The 23,691-nt window shown below is 51.9% G+C and overlaps 2 protein-coding genes across 4 annotated transcripts in view; one reads left to right on the top strand and one right to left on the bottom strand.

Annotated features, from left to right (window-relative positions):
* RALY (RALY heterogeneous nuclear ribonucleoprotein) overlaps window positions 1–8,387 on the bottom strand; it is a 119,664-nt gene extending 111,277 nt beyond the window's left edge. The window contains exon 1 of one of the 3 annotated variants that reach the window (XM_039386116.1): window positions 8,294–8,387. The gene's annotated coding sequence lies outside the window, so the exon portion shown is untranslated. Of the gene's footprint in view, window positions 1–7,754; window positions 7,894–8,293 lie in introns of those variants that run through there. The other 2 variants (XM_039386115.1, XM_027719124.2) reach the window with 2 other exon arrangements.
* Window positions 7,064–15,865, top strand: LOC120324229. Its single transcript, XM_039386118.1, has 3 exons — window positions 7,064–7,388; window positions 15,120–15,200; window positions 15,561–15,865. Exons 1-3 carry the CDS (start codon window positions 7,064–7,066, stop codon window positions 15,767–15,769), a joined length of 615 nt encoding a protein of 204 aa, XP_039242052.1. The 3' UTR covers window positions 15,770–15,865.
* Window positions 15,866–23,691: the final 7,826 nt, after the last annotated feature.

The following is a 23,691-nucleotide window of genomic DNA, read 5'->3' on the forward strand; positions in this document are numbered from 1 at the left end:
AGATCTCAGTGCTCAGATAGGAAAGGAAGAAAGAGATCCAGTGCCAGGCATCACCTCCCCTCTGCCATCACCACAGACCCCTCCCAGCCCTTCCCCAGGGAGCAGCAAGAGCAAAAGATACCCCTGGGGCAATAAAGGGAGAGAAAGTCATTTTTAACCAGGATCCTGCTCCTCAGATGGAGCATTGGGTGGATTCTGCCTCGACATGAAGTCTCACTTTGGCTTTTCTCTTTCCTGGAATCCTTGCTGCTGGGGGAGCAAACGTGGGAGCAGCTGATTTCTACTTGGGCTGGAAGAGCTTTAATTCTCCCAGACCATACACACAGCCCGTCCATTTAGGGGAAAAGAGGTAATTTAAAATATCTTTTCTAATGTCTGCTGGCAGAACACAGATGAAGGACTGTCAGAGATGATCAATATTTAGGCGCATCTTCAAAGCGATTTGGGGGAGCTGCTGAAGACAAACAGGCAATTGGGGCCCAGGAGCCAGAGGAAAAGCTGAAGGAGAAATTGCCTTTTTTTTCCAAGGCAAACAGAAGGCAAGTGATGGCTCAGTTCAGAGAGGCTGAGCTCGCTCCCCTCCTCACACGGGCAGGGCCAGAGCCCAAGTTTAATTTCTCCCTCACAACAACTTTAATTAAAAGCATCTAAGCCCTTCCTGCCTGTTTCCTGCCACGAGGTGTGGTTGTGCTCACAGGAGGTATTAACAAAGCCCTGTTTATTCCTGTGCCCCCCCTGGAATTGCTGTTTGAGCTGCAGTCAAAGGGCTGGGGAGCTCCACTGCAGGAGAGCACTCGGCTCCTCAGCAGGAGGAAAACACACAAAGACCCCCTTTGATGTGGAGTCACTCCCCAGGTGCTGAAGATGCTCCACAGCATCACTGTCACAGCACATCCTTCCAGGGGAGTTTACCATGGGATGTTCTTCTTGGTCATCACCTGTGGGTGCCAAGATGCCACTGGGGTAAAGGATGGGCACTGGCTACAGGAGAAGAGCTGGAGCAAGGATTTTTCAGTAGTTTTGTAGTGGGGAGGTCTGTCCTGGACTTGGGTACCAGGCTCAGGGAGAATATGAGACCCTCTGGGGTCCCCAGCACAGGAAGGACATGGAGCTCTTGGAGCAAGTCCAGAGGAGGCCACAGAGATGCTCCCAGGGCTGAAGCCCCTCTGCTCTGGAGCCAGGCTGGGAGAGCTGGGGGGGTTCACCTGGAGAAGAGAAGGCTCCAGGGAGACCTGAGAGCCCCTTGCAGGGCCTAAAGGGGCTCCAGGAGAGCTGGAGAGGGAATTGGGACAAGGGATGGAGGGACAGGACAAGGGGAATGGCTTCCCACTGCCAGAGGGCAGGGTTAGATGGGATATTGGGGAGAAATTCTTGGCTGTGAGGGTGGGGAGGCCCTGGCACAGGTTGCCCACAGAAGCTGTGGCTGCCCCTGGATCCCTGGAAGTGTCCAAGGCCAGGTTGGACAGGGCTTGGAGCAACCTGGGCTGGTGGAAGGTGTCCCTGCCTGTGGCAGGGGGTGGGATGGGATGAGGTTTATGGTCCCTCCCAAACCATTCTGTGATTCTCACAAATCCAAAGACGTTTTACTCACCTCTTGAAACATGTGTTGCACACTGAACTTTGGAGCAAAAGTTAAAAAATATAAATTATAAAAAAAACCTAACCTTAACTTACTAGAGGAGCTCAAGAAGATTTTTTGCAGAGCTTGTAGCTCATACCACTCCAGAAAGAGTTTCAGGGGCTGTAAGAGCTCCAAGCACTGCAGGTTGCTGCAGTACCAACAGTCACAAGCAATACCTGTTTTACGAGCAGATCCAGCTCCAGGGACAGAAACCAGGACCTGCTGAACCACCAAGTGCTGTCCTTGAGCAGGAACACACCCAGCCAGGCCAGGCAGCACCACCAGCCCTGTGATGTCTGCCCCAGAGCAACCTCAGAAGGGTTTCTACATTTGAAAAAACACAAGTATGTTTGAGCAGCAGCCGCCTGCAGTCTGCTACACTGGGGCCACATCTCAGGCCAGAAGAATCACCTTGAAGTCCTGGCAAGTCCAGGAGCAGCTGAAGGGCAGGTGAAAGGCACCAAGAACACTGAGGACACTCACAGAGCCGACTGTCACACCACAGCCACAGCAGCAGCTGTCACCATGAAGCCCCCTCTGGTTGAGGTCCAAATATCTTCATTGGAGCACCAAATTATCCCTATTTCTTCAAGACTGGGCTTCATCCACACGTTAGGTTCGAGCACTTTGTGCCTGTGCAGGAGAGCTGACAGAGCCAGTGCTCCCCACGTCCTGCTAAAGGAACTCTTTCTCCCAGAATTGCTCCCTAGACAGTTTTCCAAAAAACAGTTTGCTGAAGACAGAAGGAAAGCACAAGATTCAGACTAATAAAGACATCAAGAGCCCAGGTGGGGAAGATCTGCAACCACCTTCTCTGTCCCCCTCGTGTCCTTTGCCAGCCTAGTCCTGAGCTCAGAATTCACACATTAAAATGAGCGACAGCGATTCCAGGTGAGTCTCCAATGCCACCATTCCCACAACACCTTCTCCTGCAGAAACTGGCTCTGCTACTTCCATGTTTAAGTGCCAGCAGGCAGACCCCCAGCTGAAGGATGCTCTCCCTCCAGGGAAGGTGAGACACAGCAGGAGCCACTTAATCCTGCCACAGCAGGAGCAGGAGCTGCACTGCCTCAGTTATTGCTCCTGCTCATACATTTAACCTGCCCATTCTTATTCTGCTTGTAGGAGCAATCAGAAAATGAGTTCACATTTATCCCCACTGTGGCTGTGTTTGTTGGAATTGAAGCTGCTTGCAAAAGCATCAGATAAAGCTGTGGCTCTTCTCAGCATCTTTTGTTTGGCACCATCAGTCAGCACATGGAGGTGATGCTGCAGACATCACCTGGGAACCACTGAATTCACACAGACACAGCCCCCAGGTGTTCAGCTATTTACCTCAGTCTTGTTAGGGAGGAAAAAAAAACAAAACAAACAAACAAACAACCTGGCATTGTGTTTTCTATTTTAAAACCAGACTTTTTGGAACAAATAAAAAAAAAAGGACAGTTGGGCAACATCACCAGCCAAGTCTGTGGATGTTCAGTAAGGAAATCCTCTGCTGCAGGTGCAGAGATGCTGCTGGCACAGAGCTGGGCATCCTGCTGGGCACATCCTGCTGTGCAGCTCCAGCAGCAGAGGAGAAGCAAGAGCTCAGCAGGCCTTAAATCAATCAGGGACCTGCCCTGCAAAGGCAAGGCCAAGTCTTGCCTCGGAGGCTCCTCCCCGGCACAACTTGCTCTACATCAGGATTTGGCTGCAACACGTTTTCCTCAAGCCTTGCTTTAAAAAAAAATAAAATACCACGATTGTGAGGTGCCAGTGTGAGACCTGCAGGACCCACCTGCTTGGAAAGCAGCTCAGCAGGTCCCCCTCTCAGTAAGAGAGGGTCCATCCACTCTTCCACCTCCTCGTGTTGGACAATACAGGCAGCAGAACAAACAGCACTGTTTGTGTGCAACAGTGTCAGACATGAGCCAAAAACATGACTCACACTGCCCTTATAGCCCTTCCCAGGTTATCCAGGGCCATGCCAGGATAAGGAGGCAGCTGGTTCTCGGGGTGAGGTGAGCCCCAGGACACCTCCTGCCCAGGTGGCACAGCCCTGGGCACTGAGCAGCCAGCACTGCTTTAGGGTGGGCACACTTTAACACGGTCAGATTTTAAGACAAAAACCATTCTCATTTTATTCAAGACAATGAAGTCTCTACAGCACCCCCAGGATTTCACCTCTCTAACAAGGAGGACCTTGCTGGGAGCTCACACCAGCACAGACTGCAGGCAACACCCTTCTTCACATCCATGCTCCAGCATCATCTGCTCCATCCTGCACAATATCTGCCAGCTCGGGCTCTGCAGAACCAGCTCCTCTTGTTTGCCCACAGCCTGGCAAGCCCAGGATACTCCTCCTGATCGTTTTAAGCTGCAAGAAACATGAGAAGCCCCAAGAAAAGCTTTAGATTCACTATGTGCATGCAGGCTTGTCTCCTTGCAAGCCAAGGATTGCCTGAGACATGCCAAAGGAAACAGCCTTTGCTCACGGCTACAAGCCTTGGCTTTGATAGTTCCAGCATCTTAAATCTTAAAACCAGAACACAGACCAATGTTAATTCTGCAGAACACCCACCTAAGTCAATCTCTGCCCTGGTGTCATCTCAATTCTGCCTTTTATAAAGCACACACAATTAATTTTATATTGGAGATGGGGCCAGCAGACACCCGACCTTCTAATTAAACACACACTTTCAGGTTAGACCCTGCTGTGTGATGGTACTCACTTGGATTAAACAGGTACACCAGGACTGGTGGCAAAAATAAAAACAGCCCCAGTTCTCACAGCACAGGGGAAGGAAGAGCATTCTGTGCACAACAGCAAAATCAACTTAATCACAAATGACAACTTCTGAAAGCCTTTACTTTGGATTCATCCTTGGCATTTTTCTAGGCCAGCTTGAAAACAAAAGCTTTGTCCTCTTAAAATGCAATTGCCTGAGGCACCTCTAAAAAAAGTGACATAACTCAGGTTTGAAAAATGCCTCCTGGGTTTCAGATCCTCCTAAGAGCCTCTTTACTATTCAGCTTGATTCAGATTACCCAGATCAGCAGGAACTCTGCAGATTTAGCCCCAGCTACCAGCACAGGTATAAAAAGCACACATTTAGGATTATTTTTTAAAACTGTATGATTAAGGCTCTACAGTTACAAAAAAACCCCAACTTGTTATTGATCTGAATGGTTCCTCCCTCCCTTTTCTCCAGTAGGTTTATAAACACTCTCTGATGACAGTTTATTCTGAATTTCACTCCGTTCAGCTTGTTCAGATATTTTTTTCTAGCTTGTTTTTCTTGCTGGGTGTTTTCAACCTTTCCATCACAAACCTCAAGCTGTGAGAAGAATGAGTGACTTGTTTTGGAATCAAAACTTGAGCCTAAAATTTGATTCCTATTTCTTCTCCCCTCCACAAACCTACTTTATTTCAGTAATTCTGCAAGCAGTGACTTTGTGCTTCTGCAAATCCAGGAGCACAGCCCTGTGCCAGGCAAGGCAGTGACTTAATGGGAGGGGGCAAGGAAGGAAAAGCTGCAATTCTCCCAGACAGACACAGCTCCTTCCAGTGCCTGTAATTAACACCTTGGGTAACTCCACAGCACCTTCAGCATATCACAGGTTTTTATAGCCATAAGCCATTTTCTTTGGGCAGATGCAAGTTTACTTCTAGGTCTGAAAACTCCTTATTCAACCACCAATAAAGAACTCAAATCAAAAGAAGTTCTGCTGCTTTTATTGAATAATTTGGGACAAGGAGAGCTGAAAGCTCTCTCAGTGATGGGAACATGTTAAGAGTCTTCTTTTTCTGAATGATCAAGTCACATCACTTACTCCACATAAACTGTTCTCTGTCAAGAGCTTTAATCCTCCCTTTTCAATCCCTAAATAAAACATCCTCCCCAAACTCGCTGTCTGTTATCTGCCTTTTCTAAAGGAAGTGGTTCTTAAGAGACCCACCTTCGTCTGCTTGGCCATTCCCCTGAAATCTGTCAAGATAATATTGGAGATGGAAGTAAAACCCCAGCCATGCTCCAGGGAACAGTGAAGGAGTGTGGCTGCACACCCAGCCCTCCTGGAGGAAGGTTTCACACACGGCCAAGTGCTCCCTGAGAACAAGAGTCACAAAAAGACTTCCAGGAATGTGAGCAATAAACCTGGTGACAACTGTCACCAAGGGTCACACTGCTGTGGCTTAACTTGGGGTTTTCCTCATGGCACAGGCTCTTTACCTCCCCAAAACCAGCAGTTCTTCCCTTTACAGCCCATCAGTGCAGGCTCCTCATCTCGAGCTCTGCTTCGCTTGGAAACCAAGCTCCTTCCCTGTCCTTTAGAAGAAAATCATGTAAAGGGCCCAAATCCCAACAAACTGCAGAATAAAGGACAGGACAAAACGAAAGGAAAAGCACCATCTCCCCCCTAACTGCTTAAAGGGGACCAAGAGTGGAGGCTCCTGTGGAAGAGCACAGCCCTTCTCCTCACAGCAGGGACAACCAGGAGGGTCCTGTGACACAGTCCACCCCTTCCATACCGTGACAGCTCCTCTGATGACACAGCCAAAGAAAACAGGATCCGCCTGGGTGCTGAGATCCACAGCAAATGCCAGGCTGAAGGCTCGTGCTGCCCCTGCCAGCTCGGGGAGAGCCAGCAGTGCTGCCACCCCGGCTCCCTCAGTGCCCAGCCAGCGCTGGCACCAGCCATCGCTCACCCTGGTATTTACTGGCAGGGGAAAGACAACTATTTCCTTAATATGAAATAAGAGGGTCTTGTTTTTTCTGGCCTTAAAAGTAAGCCCAAGTCAGTTGTGCTGCTGTTGACTTCAGCCTCCTCAAAATCCCAAGCTCCCGGAGACCCGAGCGGTGACTGGAGCGTGGGAAGGCCCCGGAGCCACAGCTCAGCGTGGGCTGGTTCCCAGCTCAGCCCCACAGCCCAGCCCAGCCTTGCCCCACACCAAAAGCATCCAAAAATTATCCTCAGAAGTGGTGGAGTCACCATTCCTAGAGGGATTTAAAAGATGTGCAGATATGGCACTTGGGAATACTGGTTAGTGGTGAGCTTGGCAGTGCTGGGGGAACGACTGGACTCGGTGATCCTGGAGGACTTTTCCAACCCTAGTGATTCCAGGGCTCTGTGCTGAAGCACTGCAGCAACCAGGGTCGTTCCTGCAGGTGGGCTCTTGCTCTTCAGGAGCAAGTCAGGAAAACAAAGGTGCACATCCATGCTGTTCTCCATCCCGGCAGTTTCTGTCCCAGCCTTCTGGGCTGTCTAACAAGAGGAATCAGTCGTTGGACACCCTCCCAAAGGCACAGCCAAAGCTGACTCTTTCACATCCACCAAAGCCCTTCTGGCAGAGCCAGGACTAAGACCTGGAGTTTCACACATCACCTCAAATCCCAGAATCATTTAGGGTTGGAAAAGACCTCCCAGACCATCAAGTCCAACCTATGACAGAGTGCCCCCATGCTCACTAAGCCGCGCCGCCAAGTGTCACATCCACTCGTTTTTAACAATTCCAGGGACGGTGACTCCCAGGAGAGCCTGTTCCCAAACACGGATACCGACGGAAACCGGCAGCCTGAACATAATCCCGACAGGGAAGGCTCCGCAGGCTCCAGCACCGCTCGCAGGCTCCGCACGGACCCGCGGGGAGCGGGGTTAAGCCCGGGCACCACCCGCGCAGGTCGAGGCGGCTCATCCCGCCGCTCGGGCTCGACATCCCTCTGCAGCCGCTCCCGGCCCCTCTCGCCAGAGACCCGGAGCATCTCCGGGCGGCAGGAGACACAAAGTAAGTCTCGACCGCGGACATCCCTCCCCGGCACCGCCGCCACCAGCGTGCGGGACCCGCGGGGCTCAGCCCCGGAGCCGCCCCCGGCAGGACGGGACCCACCGGCAGCCGCTCCCGCGCCTTCCCCATCCCGCGGGCGCCGGCATCCCCACGCTCCTTCCCGCTTCCCGTTAAACGTGGGTCAGGATGGGGGGGAAAACCGAGCCGAACGCTAGAAAACCAGCGGAGGAAGAGAAAACTGAAAATCAAAATTAATTACTAACGCGGCGGTAATTCGCTGGCGGAGGCAGGGGGGACCCGCGCTGCCAGCGGGACCGCACGGCAAAGAGCGCGGGGGAGCACCGGGGGAAGGGGCAGAGCACTCACCGGGCGGGTCGGTGCCGGGATGCGGGGCGGGCGGTGCGGGGCTGCGGTGCGGGGCCGCCTGGCGGAGCGGACAGAGGGCCCGTCCCGTCCCGCGTCGCCCGCGGGAGCCGCCGGCTCAGTGCCGCGCACCGCCCCGCGCCGCGGCTCCTTCCCGCCGACCGTACCACGGCCCCGCGCCGGGGGGGACGCGGGGCGAGGGGGGAGAACACCCGGGCAGGCCCCGCCCGCCCGCCGTGCCCCCGCGGCGCGGCCCGCACCGAGCGGTCTTTGCGGGGCCGGGCGGGGCCGGGCGGCGCCGCCGGGGCTCGGCCGGGGGCAGCGCCGCGAGTCCGCCGGTGCCGATCCCTCCCGCTCGGCGGGCGGAGCGGTGGAAGAGTCCAGAGCGGGGCGGGGCCGGGCGGGGCCGGGGCGCGGGGATGCTCCGGGCGGCGGGTCCCGCTGCGGTCCCGGTGCGGGGCTGACGGCGGGGCCGGGCACGGCGGGGTCCGGTCCCGCGGCGCACCCCGGAGCTGCAGAGCAGCCGCTCGCGTTTTCCCTACCCCCGGTCCGCCGGCGCCGCAGCCGAAGTTCGCACCCGCAGCGTCCCCGCGGAGCCGAGCGGAGGTCTCGGTCCAGCCCCGGTGCTCTCGGTAACACAGCGATCCTCAGCTCGGCTGCTCCATTCTGCGCCCGCTCCTCCGCACTCACCGGGAAGAGAACGATTCTCTTGGGAATCTGATGTTTCCTGACCAAACTGAACGTGCGGCATTTCGTCATTCCATAAAGGCGTGGGAAGCCCGCGCTAAGAGCGCTGGCACCGGGGGGACGGGCACACGCCGAGGGGTTCAGGGAGTAGCGCAGGCACAGCATCAGTTGGAGGTGGCACACGGGTTCCAGAAGCTCCCGCGGGGCGTCCCGGCTCGCGGGAATGGTGTTCGGGTCACCGAGACATTTACTGCAAATAATTTTGTGCAACCGCTGTCTGCAGTGTGTCAGTGAAGAGCAGGAGCCCACCACCAGGAGTGACCCATCACAGTGTGCACAGGGTCATAAAATCATAGGATCACAGGATCAGTAAGGTTGGAAGAGCCCCATAATATCATTGAGTCCAACTGTTCCCCCACCACTAAGCCATGTCTCCAAGTGCCACATCCACACCTTTTAAATCTCTCCAGGGATGGTGACTCCAGCACTGCCCTGGGCAGCTGTGCCAACACTGGACAACCCTTTCCATGAAGAATTTTTTTTCCCCATTACAACATTTCTGGGATGAAAACCACAGCAGGGATGATCAACTGATAATCAAGGCAGAGACAAATCCCCCTTGAAGTTTTCCCCACTGATCCCAACTGAACTATGATGGTGTTTAAGTGCTCAGGTACACAAAACTCCCCAGCCTGGTGGTTGTTCCTGGTGAGACTGGTGGGAGTGATGAGGTGCTCAGAAGACACCTCTGAAGGTTGGGTTGGTCACTAGTAGGAGACTCCTTAGTGAGGTGAACTCTCTTGCCAACATCAAGACAGACCTAACTGTCTGTGGGCTCAAGGCAAGACCAGCATGAAGAATTAAGTGCGTTTTTCAGCTTAGTTTTTCTTGGGCAACTCATGGATTCCCACTGACAGGGCAGGATTAGAGGGGATATTGGGGAGAAATTCTTGGCTGTGAGGGTGGGGAGGCCCTGGCACAGGTTGCCCAGAGAAGCTGTGGCTGCCCCTGGATCCCTGGAAGTGTCCAAGGCCAGGTTGGACGGGGCTTGGAGCAACCTGGGCTAGTGGAAGGTGTCCCTGCCCATGGCAGGGGCTGGAATGAGATGATCTTTAAGGTCCCTTCCAACCCAAATCATTCCATGATTCTGTGATATCCCTTCCAAGCTTCAGTTTTCACCTTCAGAGAGGGCTTCCCATGGAAGGGTTGAGAGCCACAGCAGCTTCCCAGTGGAATGCATTGTTTTTCCATGAAATCCAAATACCCCAGTCTGACATGGGATGTTGTGCTGCCTCTCTCCTCAGAGAACAATGTCCACCTCAGGTTTGGCTTCCCATGGAAGATTCCCCCTCAGAGTGAGGGGAGACAGGGCATCACAGCAGTGCTGAGTTCAGGGTAGCAAAGTGCATATCCTGGGCAAGGCAGTCTCTGGTTCCCTTCCAGAAAGAGGATCAAGGGCCTCCAAATTCTAATTCCTATGGAGCTGTGCTACAGCATTTCAAAGTCATTTAGTGATTTTTTTTCCAGTGTTGGGACATTCAGAGCTTTCACCAAAATTCTCCACCCACCAAAGCCCCAGGAATGTCTATAAATTTGTGCAACAGCAGGTGCTTCTCATATTAGTCCAGAATTCAGTTTCCATCAAACCCTGGTTTTCTTTAAAGTCCTATTTATTATTGCTTAAAAATCACTTGAAAGTCTATGGTTGGGAAGCAATACAAAAGCATCTTTCATTATTCATTAAGGACAAGCGATGGAGGGCTTTGGGAAGGGAATAAAAAGTACACAGACTTTTCTGCATTTAAAACAATTATTTCTTATTAATAACCCTGCAGAAAGGTGCCCCGTGGAGATGTGCAGTTTGGGTGTTTTGAAGTTAAGCCTCTTGATCACAAAAGGAATTTTTCTTCCCCCGTGACACCCCTCAGCAGAGATGCTGGGAAATGTTGTGCCATTTTTATTTTTAAAAAATATTTAGATGTTTATTTTGGGGGGTGTCCCCTTTGTGAGATGGAACATAACACCCTGATAGTGGTGCAGATCAAGACCTGTCATGAGAATAAAAAGCTGCAGCTGCGGAGCAAACCTGCAGCATATTTGGGAAGGGGGTTGGGGAGCCTCGAGGTCCCTGGAGAGCTCAGGTTGGAAGGGACCCTGAGGGTCTCATTTTGAGGTGCATTTTGTCCTCAGGTCGTTGCTATGGATATCAGGGCAGGTCTCAGGAAAAACTCCTGAGGGGTTTTCCCATTGGAAGGGGAGGTCTCGCCCCTTGTCACTGGCATCCAGGTAGAGCCCAACCCACCCCTAATCTCCCTGGAGCCCGGGTATCCAGCCAGTCTTTCACAGCTTTACAGAGCCCCCCCTCTGGACTGTGATGTCCTGACTTGAATGCCAGGATGCTGTGGGAGCCAAAGCCCTTGCCAGCACCAAGGAACGTGGGGTGGGGTGGGATTCCAGGTAAGGAACCACCAATGATCCTTCTTGTCCACCTCCATCACCAGGACAATGTTCCTTGTCCACCTCATCCCAGGAAAGGGTGGGTGGGAGCTCCAGCCTGCAGAGCCTCCCCTTGCCAACACCACTGCCAGGGAAGGAGGCACTGGGAGCCCACCAGAGCATCTGTGTGGTGGAGAGCTGGTCCTAGGGTCCCACTGCTGCAGAGCCTGTCCCTGCCTCAGCTTCCCTCAGCTTGTCCTCTCCCACCCCCTCCTGCCCTGGCTGGCCTCCCTCCTTGGAGCAATGGGACAGGCCAGGCTGGAAAGGAAGTCGGGGGAACTCGGGGCCGTGTGAGGATTGTGGGTGCCAACCTGTCTGCAAAAGGGGTGTGTGGGGATCCGCCAGGCTTGGAGGGTCTGCAGGGCAAGCCCCCAAGGAGTGGCTGAGGGCACTTGGCTGGTTCAGCTGGAGAAGAGGAGGCTGAGGTCAGACCTCATCAGGGGCTGCAGCTTCCTAAGAGAGGCAGAGGAGGGGCAGCTCCAATCTCTGCTCTCTGGGAGCAGTGACAGCACCCAGGGAATGGCTGGGGCTGTGTCAGGGCAGGCTCAGGTTGGATCTCAGGGAAAGGTTCTTCCCCCCCAGGGTGGTTGGCACTGACCAGGCTCCCCAGGGCAGTGGGCACGGCCCCAAGGCTGCCAGAGCTCCAGGAGGGTTTGGACAATGCTCTGAGGGACAGGGTGGGATTGCTGGGGTGTCTGTGCAGGGCCAGGAGTTGGATGGATGATCCTGTGGGTCCCTTCCAGCTCAGCATACCCTATTCTGTGATTGTGTGAGAGCAGGGCCAAAGGCAGAGCCCCCTGCGTGGGGAGCTCCCAGGGGCCATGTGCTCCCAGGGCTCCTCCAAGGGGTCCCTGCCTGCTGAAACATCCCAAAGACAGCACATCCTCCTGTGAGACCCTTTCCTGGCTCCTAATTTGATAGTGGGACCCTGTGAAGGAGATGACAGGTCCTTTTTATTGGCCTGTTTGTCCAGGACACTGCATGTGTGGCTGTGAATCTTTCAGACATTTAACCCTCTCACCCTTCTCTCCGCATCACCCTGATTCCAATCTCAAACATTTGATTTTTGTGCTGGGAGATAGAGAAATGCCAGTGGGTTTCTTTCTTCCTTTTGTTTTTCTCTCTGTTTTTAATGAATTTTTCATTTTTTTTCCACTGGTACAGAAAGAATAACAAGGAAGCAACAGTGTCAACACAGAATTTTCTCCAAAGTCACAGCATGGCCAATCTGCAGCAGCAATAATAGATTTTATGAATCCCTCTGAGGAGAATCATCAATGAAAGGGGGGGGGAGCATCTCAAAGGCTCTGAACTTATTTGTGCTTTCCACACCACGAAGCCCTGTTGTAAGGAGCTGGTTAAAGAACAAGGGGGGAAAAAAAGAGCATTCTGTAAGAGGAGATTTCTGATAGCAGAGGAACAAGAAACACACGGGTGCTTTGAGAGGTTGCCTAAAAAGGCCGATTTCTCCTGCCTGTGTGGGAGATGGGCAGGATGCTGGGGAGGGGAGCACAGCTGGGCTGAACAGGGGGTGGAATTGGAGTGGATTTGCTGTCCTGCCAGACTCCTGCTCCAGTAATGGGTCTGCTTCCCAGTGGGAGAGCAAGGTTCTCTTTTGATATTTGTTGTTCTTTCCAGGAGGTGTTAACACCAATTTCTGAGCTCAGTGGGATGACAGAGGCGGGTGAGCAGCACTGACCTTGGATCTCACCTCTCTCAGATTTCTTTTCCTGCCCTCTCTCAAAGTCAGTCTAAAAGCAACAAAGGGATGTTGGAGGGGGGGAGGCAGGGCTCGTCCACGTTAAAGGAGAAAAGCTCAGAGGACATGATCCCAGAAAGCAGATGCTTGTAAGGTGGCCGTGCTGGATCCACACCACTGTTGTCTCAGGAAGGGTTTCCTGCTGCTTCCCTGAGTGCAGAAACACCTGTTAGGGAATCATGGAATCATGGAATAGAATCTCCTGAGCTGAAAGGAACCCCCAGGGATCATCCAGTCCAACTCCTGGCCCTGCACAGACACTCCAACAATCCCACCCTGTCCCTCAGAGTGTTGTCCAAATGCTCCTGGAGCTCTGGCAGCTTTGGGGCCGTGCCCACTGCCTTGTGTGTATCCAGGTGCCATTTCTTCCAGAAAATACACACTACATGCAGCTGCAGATGGGCTGAAAAAAAACTTTTTGCTTATTTTCTGCTGCTGTTAAAGTGAGGAAGTCAAAGATTCACTCAAACACTCCCTCCCACCTCACCAGGATAGACAGCAACTCACAGTCTGTGAGGGAGCACAAACGGGATTCTCTGCAATAAGAAAGAAAACCAATTAACATGGTGGTGAGGGGGAAGCAAATAAAGAATATTACTTCCAGGGATCATTCAAAATGAACCTCTTTGTCTGAACTGTGGTGGTTAAGCAGCCCTGGCACAGGTTGCCCAGAGAAGCTGTGGCTGCCCCTGGATCCCTGGAAGTGTCCAAGGCCAGGCTGGACGGGGCTTGGAGCAACCTGGGCTGGTGGAAGGTGTCCCTGCCCATGCAAGGTTGATGAGATGATCTTTAAGGTCCCTTCCAACCCAAACCATTTTGGGATTCTGTGATTTTCTTCCTGTAAAGTTGCTTTTGGGTCCAGAGATGCTGCCCAGCTCCAGCAGTGCCACTGTTTATCAGCTCCCAGGTGAAGGTGGCTGCTTTAAATGGCTGTCCTGAGGGAAGGGAGCAGAGCTGCTGATCCCACCAGGCAACACCTGCCCAGGAAGCTCCTCCTTGCTCAGATAGTGCCTGGGCACAAGCACCAATAAATCTGCTGCTCTCTGGGTATCAACAGCATTTCCCAGATCGACATTTCCTCTGTTTGGTTCGAGTGCTTGACAAATGAAGGAAACACGAGAACAATAAAGACTAAATCTTATCTTAATAGTCTTTCATTATTAACTGTCTCCAGGTTTATTCATCACTCAGGGACGGACAGAGTGAGCCAGACAGCACTGGTGTGAACCCAGGGGAAGCTTCTGACTTTCCCAAGCTCTCTGATTTCCAGCAGTGACATCTGGCCCTGTGGTTTGTTTCTCTTTCAATTCTGACTATGAGGAAACACTCCCCACATGCTGCTCCCAGTGTCTGATGGCTCTGGGCCTTCAGGTCCTTCTCCTGTCCATGGATCCCCCGGGATGGCATCCCCGTGGTGTGGCAGAGGCAGGGACCAGCCTCTCCCCTCTGAGCTGCCCCAGGCTGCTCCAGGGAGCAGTGGGAGCACTCCTGCTGGCCAGGGAGCAGCTGGAAAAGAAGAACATTGAAAAGCTGGACAATCCTATTCCCCATCAGCTTCTTACTGCCATTGCCATGCTCCAGGAAGGAATGTGGATGTGCCTGATGGATGCTCACAGCACTCCACTGCCTTCCTGTACCATCAGACCTGCCCAGTGAAATCTGATGTTTCAAAGGATTTGTTTCCCAGAAAAGACAACAATGTCCTGCTCACTGGCAGCTCCCAAATGGATCCAACACCATGGGAGGTGCTGAGGAGCAGGGGAAGGACCAAACACTCACCTGAATGGAAATGAGGGATGTGGGGGGCAGTGGGTGGGGGGAGGGAGGGAGGGATGTCCCAGCACAGGCAGGTGCCAAAGCTGCCCAGCAATCCTGCTCTGCTGCCACAGCCTCTGCTGAGGGCCTGCAAACAGCAGCAAAAAGAGAGAAATTCCAAGTGGCTTGGGAAGTATAAGATCAATCTCTTTGCAAACCCAGCTCCCAAACCACACAGTGTTTCTGCCACTGGAATTGTGGGATCGTTTGTCCACACCTTAATTGGTGTGTCCTTTAGCACTTCTCCCTAAAAAGCCCCAAAGGACAGTTTCTGCTGAAGTTCTCATCCTAGAATTCCCCTTCCTAGTTGGACCACATCCCCAGCCCTGCTGTCAGTGGGTGCCCAGCTGAAATCCCACTGAAATGCTTTAATTAAAACGGACATTAAGAGCTCACTCGTTCAAGCCAAAGAACATTAGGAGGAATTTAAATGAAGAGATTTTTAAATCTGTGACATTTGTTCTAATGAGAATACACTTTCTAATCCTGAGTGTCTCCTAATTCAAAACAGATTGGAAAGACTGCGAGTGAAAACAATTTTTTTCCTCCCCAAAACACGTCCTGTAATTAGTAGACCCAACAGGCAAATAACATCTGTCTTTTCCCTGCAGATTCCACGTCAGCTTGGAAGCAGGAGGTGAAAAGCAGCACGTGGGTGTACCCACACAAGTCTACATTTTGCTTTAGGACAAGTAAGGAGCTCATGGAAATCAGCCTCACGTCAACACCAGCATCAGGGGGGGAACCAATACAGAAGGTGCAGGATGGTTCTGACCCATCTAATGAAAGGGATATTGCTGCTGCCAAGGGCTGGGTGCTGAGGAGGGACAGGGAAGCACTGTGTGTGCAACAGAGGGAAAACACCCATGCAGTGACTTGCTGGAGTTTTCATCTGCAAACACCGAGATAACGAAACGTAAAATAACAGCAGAAAGAAAAGTGTGAAGCCTCAAATGAGAGTAACTTGGAGACCAAGCAAACCATTTCAGGGGGGTTTTAGGCAGATGTTAGAGAGGTGAAATACAATCCCTCCTTTTGATCTTCTGTTTTAGGGTTGGAAGAGAAGACAAGAAAACTGCAGGCTCCTTCATTTTCTATGTTCCACAAATTAAAGTCTTGCACAGTGACCTGCCTCTTTTGTTTGGGAATACTAACCCCAGCAGGAAACAGTAAGGCAGGAAACCTGCTGGGTACTACTACAACATTCTGGAAGTCCCAGTCATCCATGGTCCTTGAGGACTTTGTCCTTTTCCCAAGGTAGGACAGGCTTGACTGGACCAGCAGAAATCCTTACAATGTCAGCAGCCCACCAGTTATCCCTCTCTTCCTGCTGGGATAGCTCATCCTGAGCTCTCCTCTGTAACCACAGCAGTGGGGACCAGTCCTGGCTGGGTGGGAGCAGCACCTGCCCTGCTCCTCCTCCTCACTGCTCTGCTCCATGTCCTGTGAGCAGAGGCAGAGCAGGATTGTCCTCCCTGGGCCAGCAGGGGATTCATCAATAAGGACACAGTGTTCTGGTCCAGCCTGAGTCCACCTTCCCACCTCCTGCAGACTGGGCAGAAGTTGTTTCCAGAGCTAAAATTCACCTCTAATGGGACAGACAAAAGAATCTGGATGGAAAATCCCAAATTGTGAAGTCTGGATGGGGATGTTTGTGGCACATGTCCATCTTCAGCTCGATGCACACCATTACCTACCTTAACAAAGAGTGTGGCTGCTCACAGTCCCGTTGAAGCACCCAGAGCTCCCTGGTTGCTGTTGTGGAGTGGATGCTGGTGCCAGTGGATCCAGATGGACTGTGTTTGCTTTGCTCCTTGCTGCTCACTGTAAACACAGGAGCAGAAACGACAGCACTGTTCCCACAAACACCTACATTTAATTTGTATCAGTAACTCTGTGAGTGTCTTTGAATTCATCCCACTGAGTGCTCACTTCAGAAACATGAAACACTCTGCCTATGAGTCCAATTAAAACAACTTGGGCTTTAAAACCTGGGTATTTGTAGCCACTTTCTTGAAAGAATAATCCTGTGTTGGCATAAATGGATATAAATCAATGAAGATCAAGGGCCTGGCACCCAGTCATGCTCACTGACAACCCAGCTTAGATCTGACTCAGTAAATCATCTCAGACACTGTGGAAACACTCAGAATTGTTCTGAAATGTGTGCAAGCACACAGACAGAAAAGGCAGCCCTTATTTCAGGGGAATTAATTTGCTGGAAATGTGGAGCTCCTCAGGTTCTGGGTGAAGAATCTGCAAACAGGAAGCATTGAAAGGAATTCGCCGGTTTTGAAAATGGATCTCTTAATCCTGACTGTCCCATCTGCATCCTCAGGCAGCTCTGCTGCTGCTCTAATCTTTCCTCCTCCTCCTCCTCCTCTGACTCTTTGTCACTGGGGGTGACCCACCATGAATAAAAGATTAGGATGTGCCAGATTCAAATGAAACCTTTGCTGGAGGGGTCATTGCTCCAGCTCCAGAGCTGCAGGACAGGAAAGCTGCAGAGCCCAAGGGGTTCAGCTCCAGGGGCACCTGGAGTCACCTCCTGCTCCAGGGTGAGAAGATAAGGCTTCATCTGTGAGACCCAACAGGGCCAAGGCAACGCAGGGAAGGCTGTCAGTTTGAGGTCTGTTTTCAAAGAGATATCAGGAAATCCACGGGAAGAGAGATGAAGGCTAGAGATGATGGATAAAAGCTCAAATGGTGGCCAAAGGAAAAAAAAATGAAGGATCTAAACTTTGAATGACATGGTCCATTCTGCTCCAACCCTGCACCTGAAGGCCTGGAAGGGGTCAGGTTGTGCCAAAGTGGTGCTGGGCAGATCCTCTCCCTGGATGTCTGGAACATGCAATGGGATTTTGCTCAGTTGTTGCCATTTTGAGGACCTGTGCAGGGTTAAACTTGTTCAGCTTCAAGGGGGCAGTGAAGGGGAAGGTGCTGATCTCCTCTCTGTAGTGGTAGGACGTGTGGCAATGGAATGAAGCTGCATCAGGGGAACTTCAAATTGGACATTAGGAAGTGGTCCTTGCCCCAGAGGGTGGTCAGGCACTGGAACAGGCTCCCCAGGTCACAGCTGCCACAGTTCAGGAGCACTCAGACAAGAATCTTAATCATACAGTTTAGTTCTAGGTACACCTGTAAGGAGAGTGATGTTATGGTCTTCATGGGTCTGTCCCCTCCAGCTTGAGATAATCTGGGATTCTCTGAAATTCCCCTCCCTGAAAGCACCTGAGTGAGAAATTTGCCTCCAGGGGAAGGTGTTGAGGGGAGAGCTCTTGAGGCACCATTCTGGCCACTCCTCCTGATGGTTAATCTCACTTTTTAAACATGTGCCAGCAATTGTTCAGCCTCTCTCTGCTGCACTGCAGGGGCCTCCAAGAGCACTGCTGTCTGCTCAGAGAGCACTCACTGCTCATCACAGCCAGGTGCCTCTTGGGCCTGGACACATCCCAGACTGACAGGCCATCACAGCCCCCACCTCATGGCACTTCTCCCACCCTAAAGTCATTTCTGAGGCTCTTCTCCATCCACACTCCCCCCTTTGACAGCTTTTACACCCCCAGGTTTGGTGCTGGGTTAAGAGTTGTACCCGAACTGAACCCACCCTGACTGCTCCCCTGTTGGAACACCCGGGGATCACACTGGGAGTAGGTAAGAACTGATTTGGAACAAACTGATTTCTTATCAGCTGGAGGTCCAATTCACCACTCCTGCTGCTGTCTGATGCTTCTCTCAGGAAGCAGCTGTACAGAAACCACCGGGACAGCTCAGGGGCTGTGGTGGCACTCAAAGCAAACAGGGATGGCAGAACTAGGTCTGCTGGAGGAAGACAGAAATCAAATTCACCTTCCAGCACTCACTGCAAGTGAGGCTGATCTGCATTTCTTATACCAAGCAAAGGCTCCAGCTCAGATGCTAATTTTATCTTGCTGGCTTTGTAGCGTCCTTGATCTTCAAGAGAATTCAAAATAACATGGAGCAAATGTATAACTAAGTCATTTTAAAGAAGTAACTGCAAAGTGCATAACTCTGCTCAAGGGGAAACAGCTTCTGTGCTAAACACAGAGTATGAAATCAGATCATGCTGGGAGAATGAACAAATGGGCTCTTTACTCCTCGTCCTCACCACGGGGCTGTTGGGGCAGACCAGGGAGCTCTGTCTCCATCTGCACTGCAAACCCACCCCGAGGGGATGTGCAGGAAGGCCAAACCCTCCCACCCTGCACTCCCAGTGCCTTGTGACAGTGTGATTTGATCCCTTTGCTCAGCAGAGACAGGGAGATGGCCTTCATGGACATCAGGACACTCTGTGCCAAACAGCAGACACAGCTATTGGAAGATGCTCCTCTTCACCTCAGTGCAAACACCCAGTGCTGGGCAGGGAGGGCTGCTCCTTTCTCCCAGAGCAGGCAGACACCCCTGGGATAATCCCAGCAATCCCAGGAGGAGAGGAGTGGGGAAGCAGACAGTGTGTGCCTGCCTGGCTGGGGGCACTTGCACTGGGAGGGGCAGCACCAGCCCAGGAGAGATGGGTTTGAGTGCCTGAAGCCCTGCCAAGCTGTCAGCAGCCCCACGATCAAAGCCGGGGCTCCTCTCCCCCCGCAGAGCTCCAGCTGAGGCAGGAGTTTAGCAGGAGCTTCAGGGTTGCTGCTCTGGTCCCAGGAGCAGGATCAAACTGTGCTGAACTGGCTATCTGGGTACCTCTGCTGCAATGGCCTCCAAGGCTTTTTTGGAAACAGCAGGGGCTGGTAGAGCTGACCCTGCCAGGGAGCAGGCAGAGGTCAGCTCAGGGCACGGGCCTTCCTTGTCTCTCCCTGCAGGAAGAAGTGAGGGCTCAGACAGCAGCCTTCCCCCTCAGACACCACTTCCCTGCCACCAAGGAATACTGAACTATTCCCTGTGGAAAGCAAGGGCTTGCTTTCAGGCTGCTCTCCATGTTATGATTATCCTCACCCCAAATGTCAGGTTGCAGGTGAGTTGGTGAAGAGCCTGGTTTGCCAACCAGCAGTTTCAAACCCCTTCCCAGGAGCAGCCACAGCTCTCCCAGGGTCATACTCAAATTATTTTCTCGGTCTGTACCAGGCTGGCAGGGAGGAAGAAGGAGAGCTCTCAATGGAACAAGGAAATTTTCTTGTCTTGCACTGGTTCCAAACTCAAGAGAAGTCCCTCCTTTCCAGGTGAGAGGTGTAGGAGTGCTGGGAGCAAGGGGCAGAAAGGAGGTGACTCAAACAGCTCTGCCCCACTGAATACCACCCATTTAAATTCCTCCTCACTCTGGTCAGACAGACCTGGGCAGGAAAATGCCTTCTTTGCATCTGTGAAGCCACAGGGGTCCAGGCCAAGAGAGCTGGGGTCCATCACAGCCTCAGAGAAAGCACGGCAGGATGGGGGGCAGGCTCCAGAGAGCTCTTCTGGAGGGAGGTCACAGGAGAAGACACAGCCATTCTTTCTCACCACTCTCCCTATTCACCTCCATGCTTATTTTCAAGGCACAGGGTGGGATTCTTGGGGTGCCCTGTGCAGGGCCAGGAGTTGGACTCCATCACCCTTGTGGGTCCTTTCCAACTCAGGAGGTTCTGTGACTCCTGGAGGTTATTTGACCATTGTTCTCCCTGCTCAGCCAGCATTGAGATCTCACAGCCCCAGCACGTGTCCCTGCCCGGGCACACCCCGAGAGCTGGGGCCTTGTGAAGATGGATACAAGGAAGGATTTAACCTCATGGCACCACAACCTAATCCCCCACCCCTGCAGAGCTGAGGGGCAGCTGGAAACGTCTGTGTCACGAGTGGAACCAGGACACTGCCAGGGAGTTCACACTCTGCTCCCTGCCTCTGGTTTTTTTCTCTGGATGGAAATAAGTGAGGTGAAAAAAAAAAAAAAAAAAAACAAACCAAAAAGGCTGGAGAAGCTGCTGAATTGAAAATAAGAAAGGAGCTGAGGTGTTTGTTTCCTGTGCTTGGATTTAATACTCCTTGGGATAAAGTACTGGGAACAAGATACTCCATTCCTGAGCTCCCCGTGCCTTCCCCACTGCTCTGCTCTGGAATGTGCTCTCCTGGAAGCCCCTGGGGTGGGACCCTGCAGGCAAATGGTGAAGGTGAGCGATGGGAGCTGCTGAACTCCTCTCTTCCTTGAGCACACTTGGACTCAAATCCCTTTCTCCACCCTCTCAGTGTTTAAGTATTTCCCTTATTTTCAGAGCAGGTGCTCGTTCTCATTCTTAATGAACCTCTGCTCCCTTGTAAACAAGCCCTTTATTAGCTCCACGAGCCTGCCTTGGTTTCTATTTATACCTTTCCCATGTCAATATTTGAAAGCACACTCCCCTACGCTGCGTTCTTGCTCTGTGCCCCTTTCCATCCCTGCTGCCTCTTGCCCACCTCTTCTTTCTCTCCCAGGTTTATCCGTGCTGATAAAAATCAACCCCAGATTTTACGTTTCCTTTTAAAAAACTGGGAACTTCCTTTTCTGATGTCCATTGAAAGGAGATCTCCATATCCCTGGAGAGGTGTGACCCCTTGTGTGGACTAAAAAGCGAACACTTGAATCCTCCAGGCAGATTTGTGAATGCCTGCTGTCCACCTGGCCTTGGAGGAAGCTCCACACCTGCTTATTTGCTGGATTTATGGGGATGGAGCACCTCTCACATGGGGAAAGCCCGAGAGAATTGGGATTATTTGGCCTGGAGAAGAGAAGGGGCTGGTGTGACCTAATTGTGGCCTTTTGGTGCCTTAAGGGGCTCCGAGAGAGCTGGAAAGAGGATTTGGATGAGGGCACGGAATGACAGGACAAGGGGGAATGGCTTCCCACTGCCAGAGGGCAGGGTAGGATGGGATATTGGGAAGGAATCCTTCCCTGGGAGGGTGGGGAGGCCCTGGCACAGGTTGCCCAGAGAAGCTGTGGCTGCCCCTGGATCCCTGGAAGTGTCCAAGGCCAGGCTGGACGGAACTTGGAGCAACCTGGGCTGGTGGAAGGTGTCCCTGCCCATGGCAGGGGGTGCCACTGGATGGGCTTTAAGGTCCCTTCCAACCTTCTGCCCCTTGTATTTTAAATTATCATCTTACTAGTATTAGGAATTAATGTTCTAGTGTTTAAACATGTGAAAACAGGGTGTTGCTTCCCCTCTCCCAGCTGTATCCAGGGACAAGACTTCAGCTCCTTTACCACAAGTGCTGGGAATGGCTTTGTAATGTAAATAAGCACTTATGGTATTTTTAACAAGCACCTGCTTTATCCTGCTGCCTAATGAGAGCTGGACAGAAATGCGGTGAAAGCAGAGGAAGGTAACACTGCCATTTAAGCTAATTAACAGCAAATTAAACTGACACACACATATATTCTGGGCTCCTGCATCTAACAGGAGGGAATGCTGTGGAGATTTCATTATTCACATTCCCCATCACCTGCTTTTTTTCCCCAGCACATTCCTACCCAATTACCTGGGGAAGGAAAAGGGAGAAAGATACTAAAGCCAATAAGATAATTCTCATTTACATAAAAATTTTTCTGCATTGTGTTTAATAGTCTGCAAGTAACTGTAGAAGAATATATAGTCCATTCTTTAAAAAGCTCCAATGCACTAATTGAAATTAAATTACATGGAACCCAGTGTCTGCCTTCTGCTCATTGGGAGATAATATGCAAGCCACAGTTTTATGTGTTATTATTAATATTGATGGATGAAGCGCTGTAGTCACCACAGAGCCCCTTCCCAGATGTGATTCCCTTTCCTTCAGCTGTAGGTGAGCCTAAAATGATGTTTTTTTCCCCATTAAAATGCCTCATTTGCTGCAGCCAGGCCTGGGATCCTTCAGCATTCAGGAGAGCCAGCACTGCAGGTAGTGGGGTCTATTTGCAGCATTAACACTGGGTAATGCAACTGCCTCCCTTTTTCGTGTTACTTTGCATATCTTACAGCTCAATTAATCTGTCAGGGTGATGCTTCCATCACAAACAAGATTTAGGGGAATTTAATGCTAAGTTGGCAGGCCTGGAAGGCACAGGCTGATGTTCCCTGGTAGAGGCAAAACGTCAGGACCTGCTTCCCTGACTTCCCAGCCCATCCCAGGAGCTGCTGGGGTGGGAGCTGGGCTCTTGCTGGGATTCAGGCTGTGTGGAGCTCTCTCCTCACCTCCTCTCCGGGCTGTTAACAAGGGAGCCAATTAGTGCCAGTTGTGATGGGAGCACTTTTTCCACCAGGAGCTGGATTGAAACCTTTAATTCATTTTGCACAGGCAGAGGCACACAAAATGTTCAAGCGTGGATAAAATCCACACATTCAGAGGGTTTAGAGCATCCCCATGGATTTTGTTCTTTGTTTCAGACTTGAAGCTTTCATTAGAAATAAGTGAAGGGGGGGAAAAAAAAAGGGGAGGGGGGGAAAGGAAAGGTTTCTTGGCCTTTTGATGGTGAAACTAATTTTTTTCATCTAAACTAATACCAAGCTTTCCTGAGCTATTTGTGCTGAAATGAGCTTTCTCCCCTTGGTCATCTGGGACCATGGAATAACGAGTTGCCAGAGCTGGCCATCAGTCCTTGCTGCTGCTGGCACCAGTGACAGCCTGGCAGGTCCTGCTGGTGCCTCCTGACATTTCCCAGCACGAGGCAGATGGACCAAGGAGCTCCTTGCTGTTGTCTTCCATCTCTTTAAGAGGTCTTTAGGATTGTCTTTCATTTCTTTAAGATCCAGAGGGAACAAGGTGGGGATGAAGAGCCCCTCCATGGCTGTCTCTGTCCCAGGGGGCCCAGCTGCACCCCGAGCTCTATCACAGTAGGTTCTGCCAAGGGGTGCCTAGTCCTCAATTCCATCATATTCCAGTGTGGGAAGGACATTTTGCTGCTTCTCTGCATTGATGCTGCCTTTTGCTTGGACCTCTGCAGGGTTAAAGATAAGACAGACTGTGTCTTCTCCCCCAGGGCTCCTCCAGGACCTGGTTTCTGAGATGTCTCATGGCTGGAGATGGATCTCTCTCACCTGGAGATGAACTTTTGCTCTTGGCTGATGCAGGAGGAAGTCCCCTGAGACTGCACAGAGCTGTCCCAGAGGGTGGTTTATCCCACCCACACCTGAGCAGTCCTGCCAGTGGTCCAGCAGCAGCAGCATCTCCAGGTGCCAAGCACAGGGCTCAGGGACTGGCAGGAGGTGCCTTGCCCAGCTCCCATCCCAGGGCTTGGGAGCA

Source organism: Pipra filicauda, unplaced genomic scaffold (genome assembly GCF_003945595.2).
Source record: "Pipra filicauda isolate LSUMZ 115617 unplaced genomic scaffold, ASM394559v2 scaffold464_size512166_pilon, whole genome shotgun sequence".
NCBI lineage: Eukaryota > Metazoa > Chordata > Aves > Passeriformes > Pipridae > Pipra > Pipra filicauda.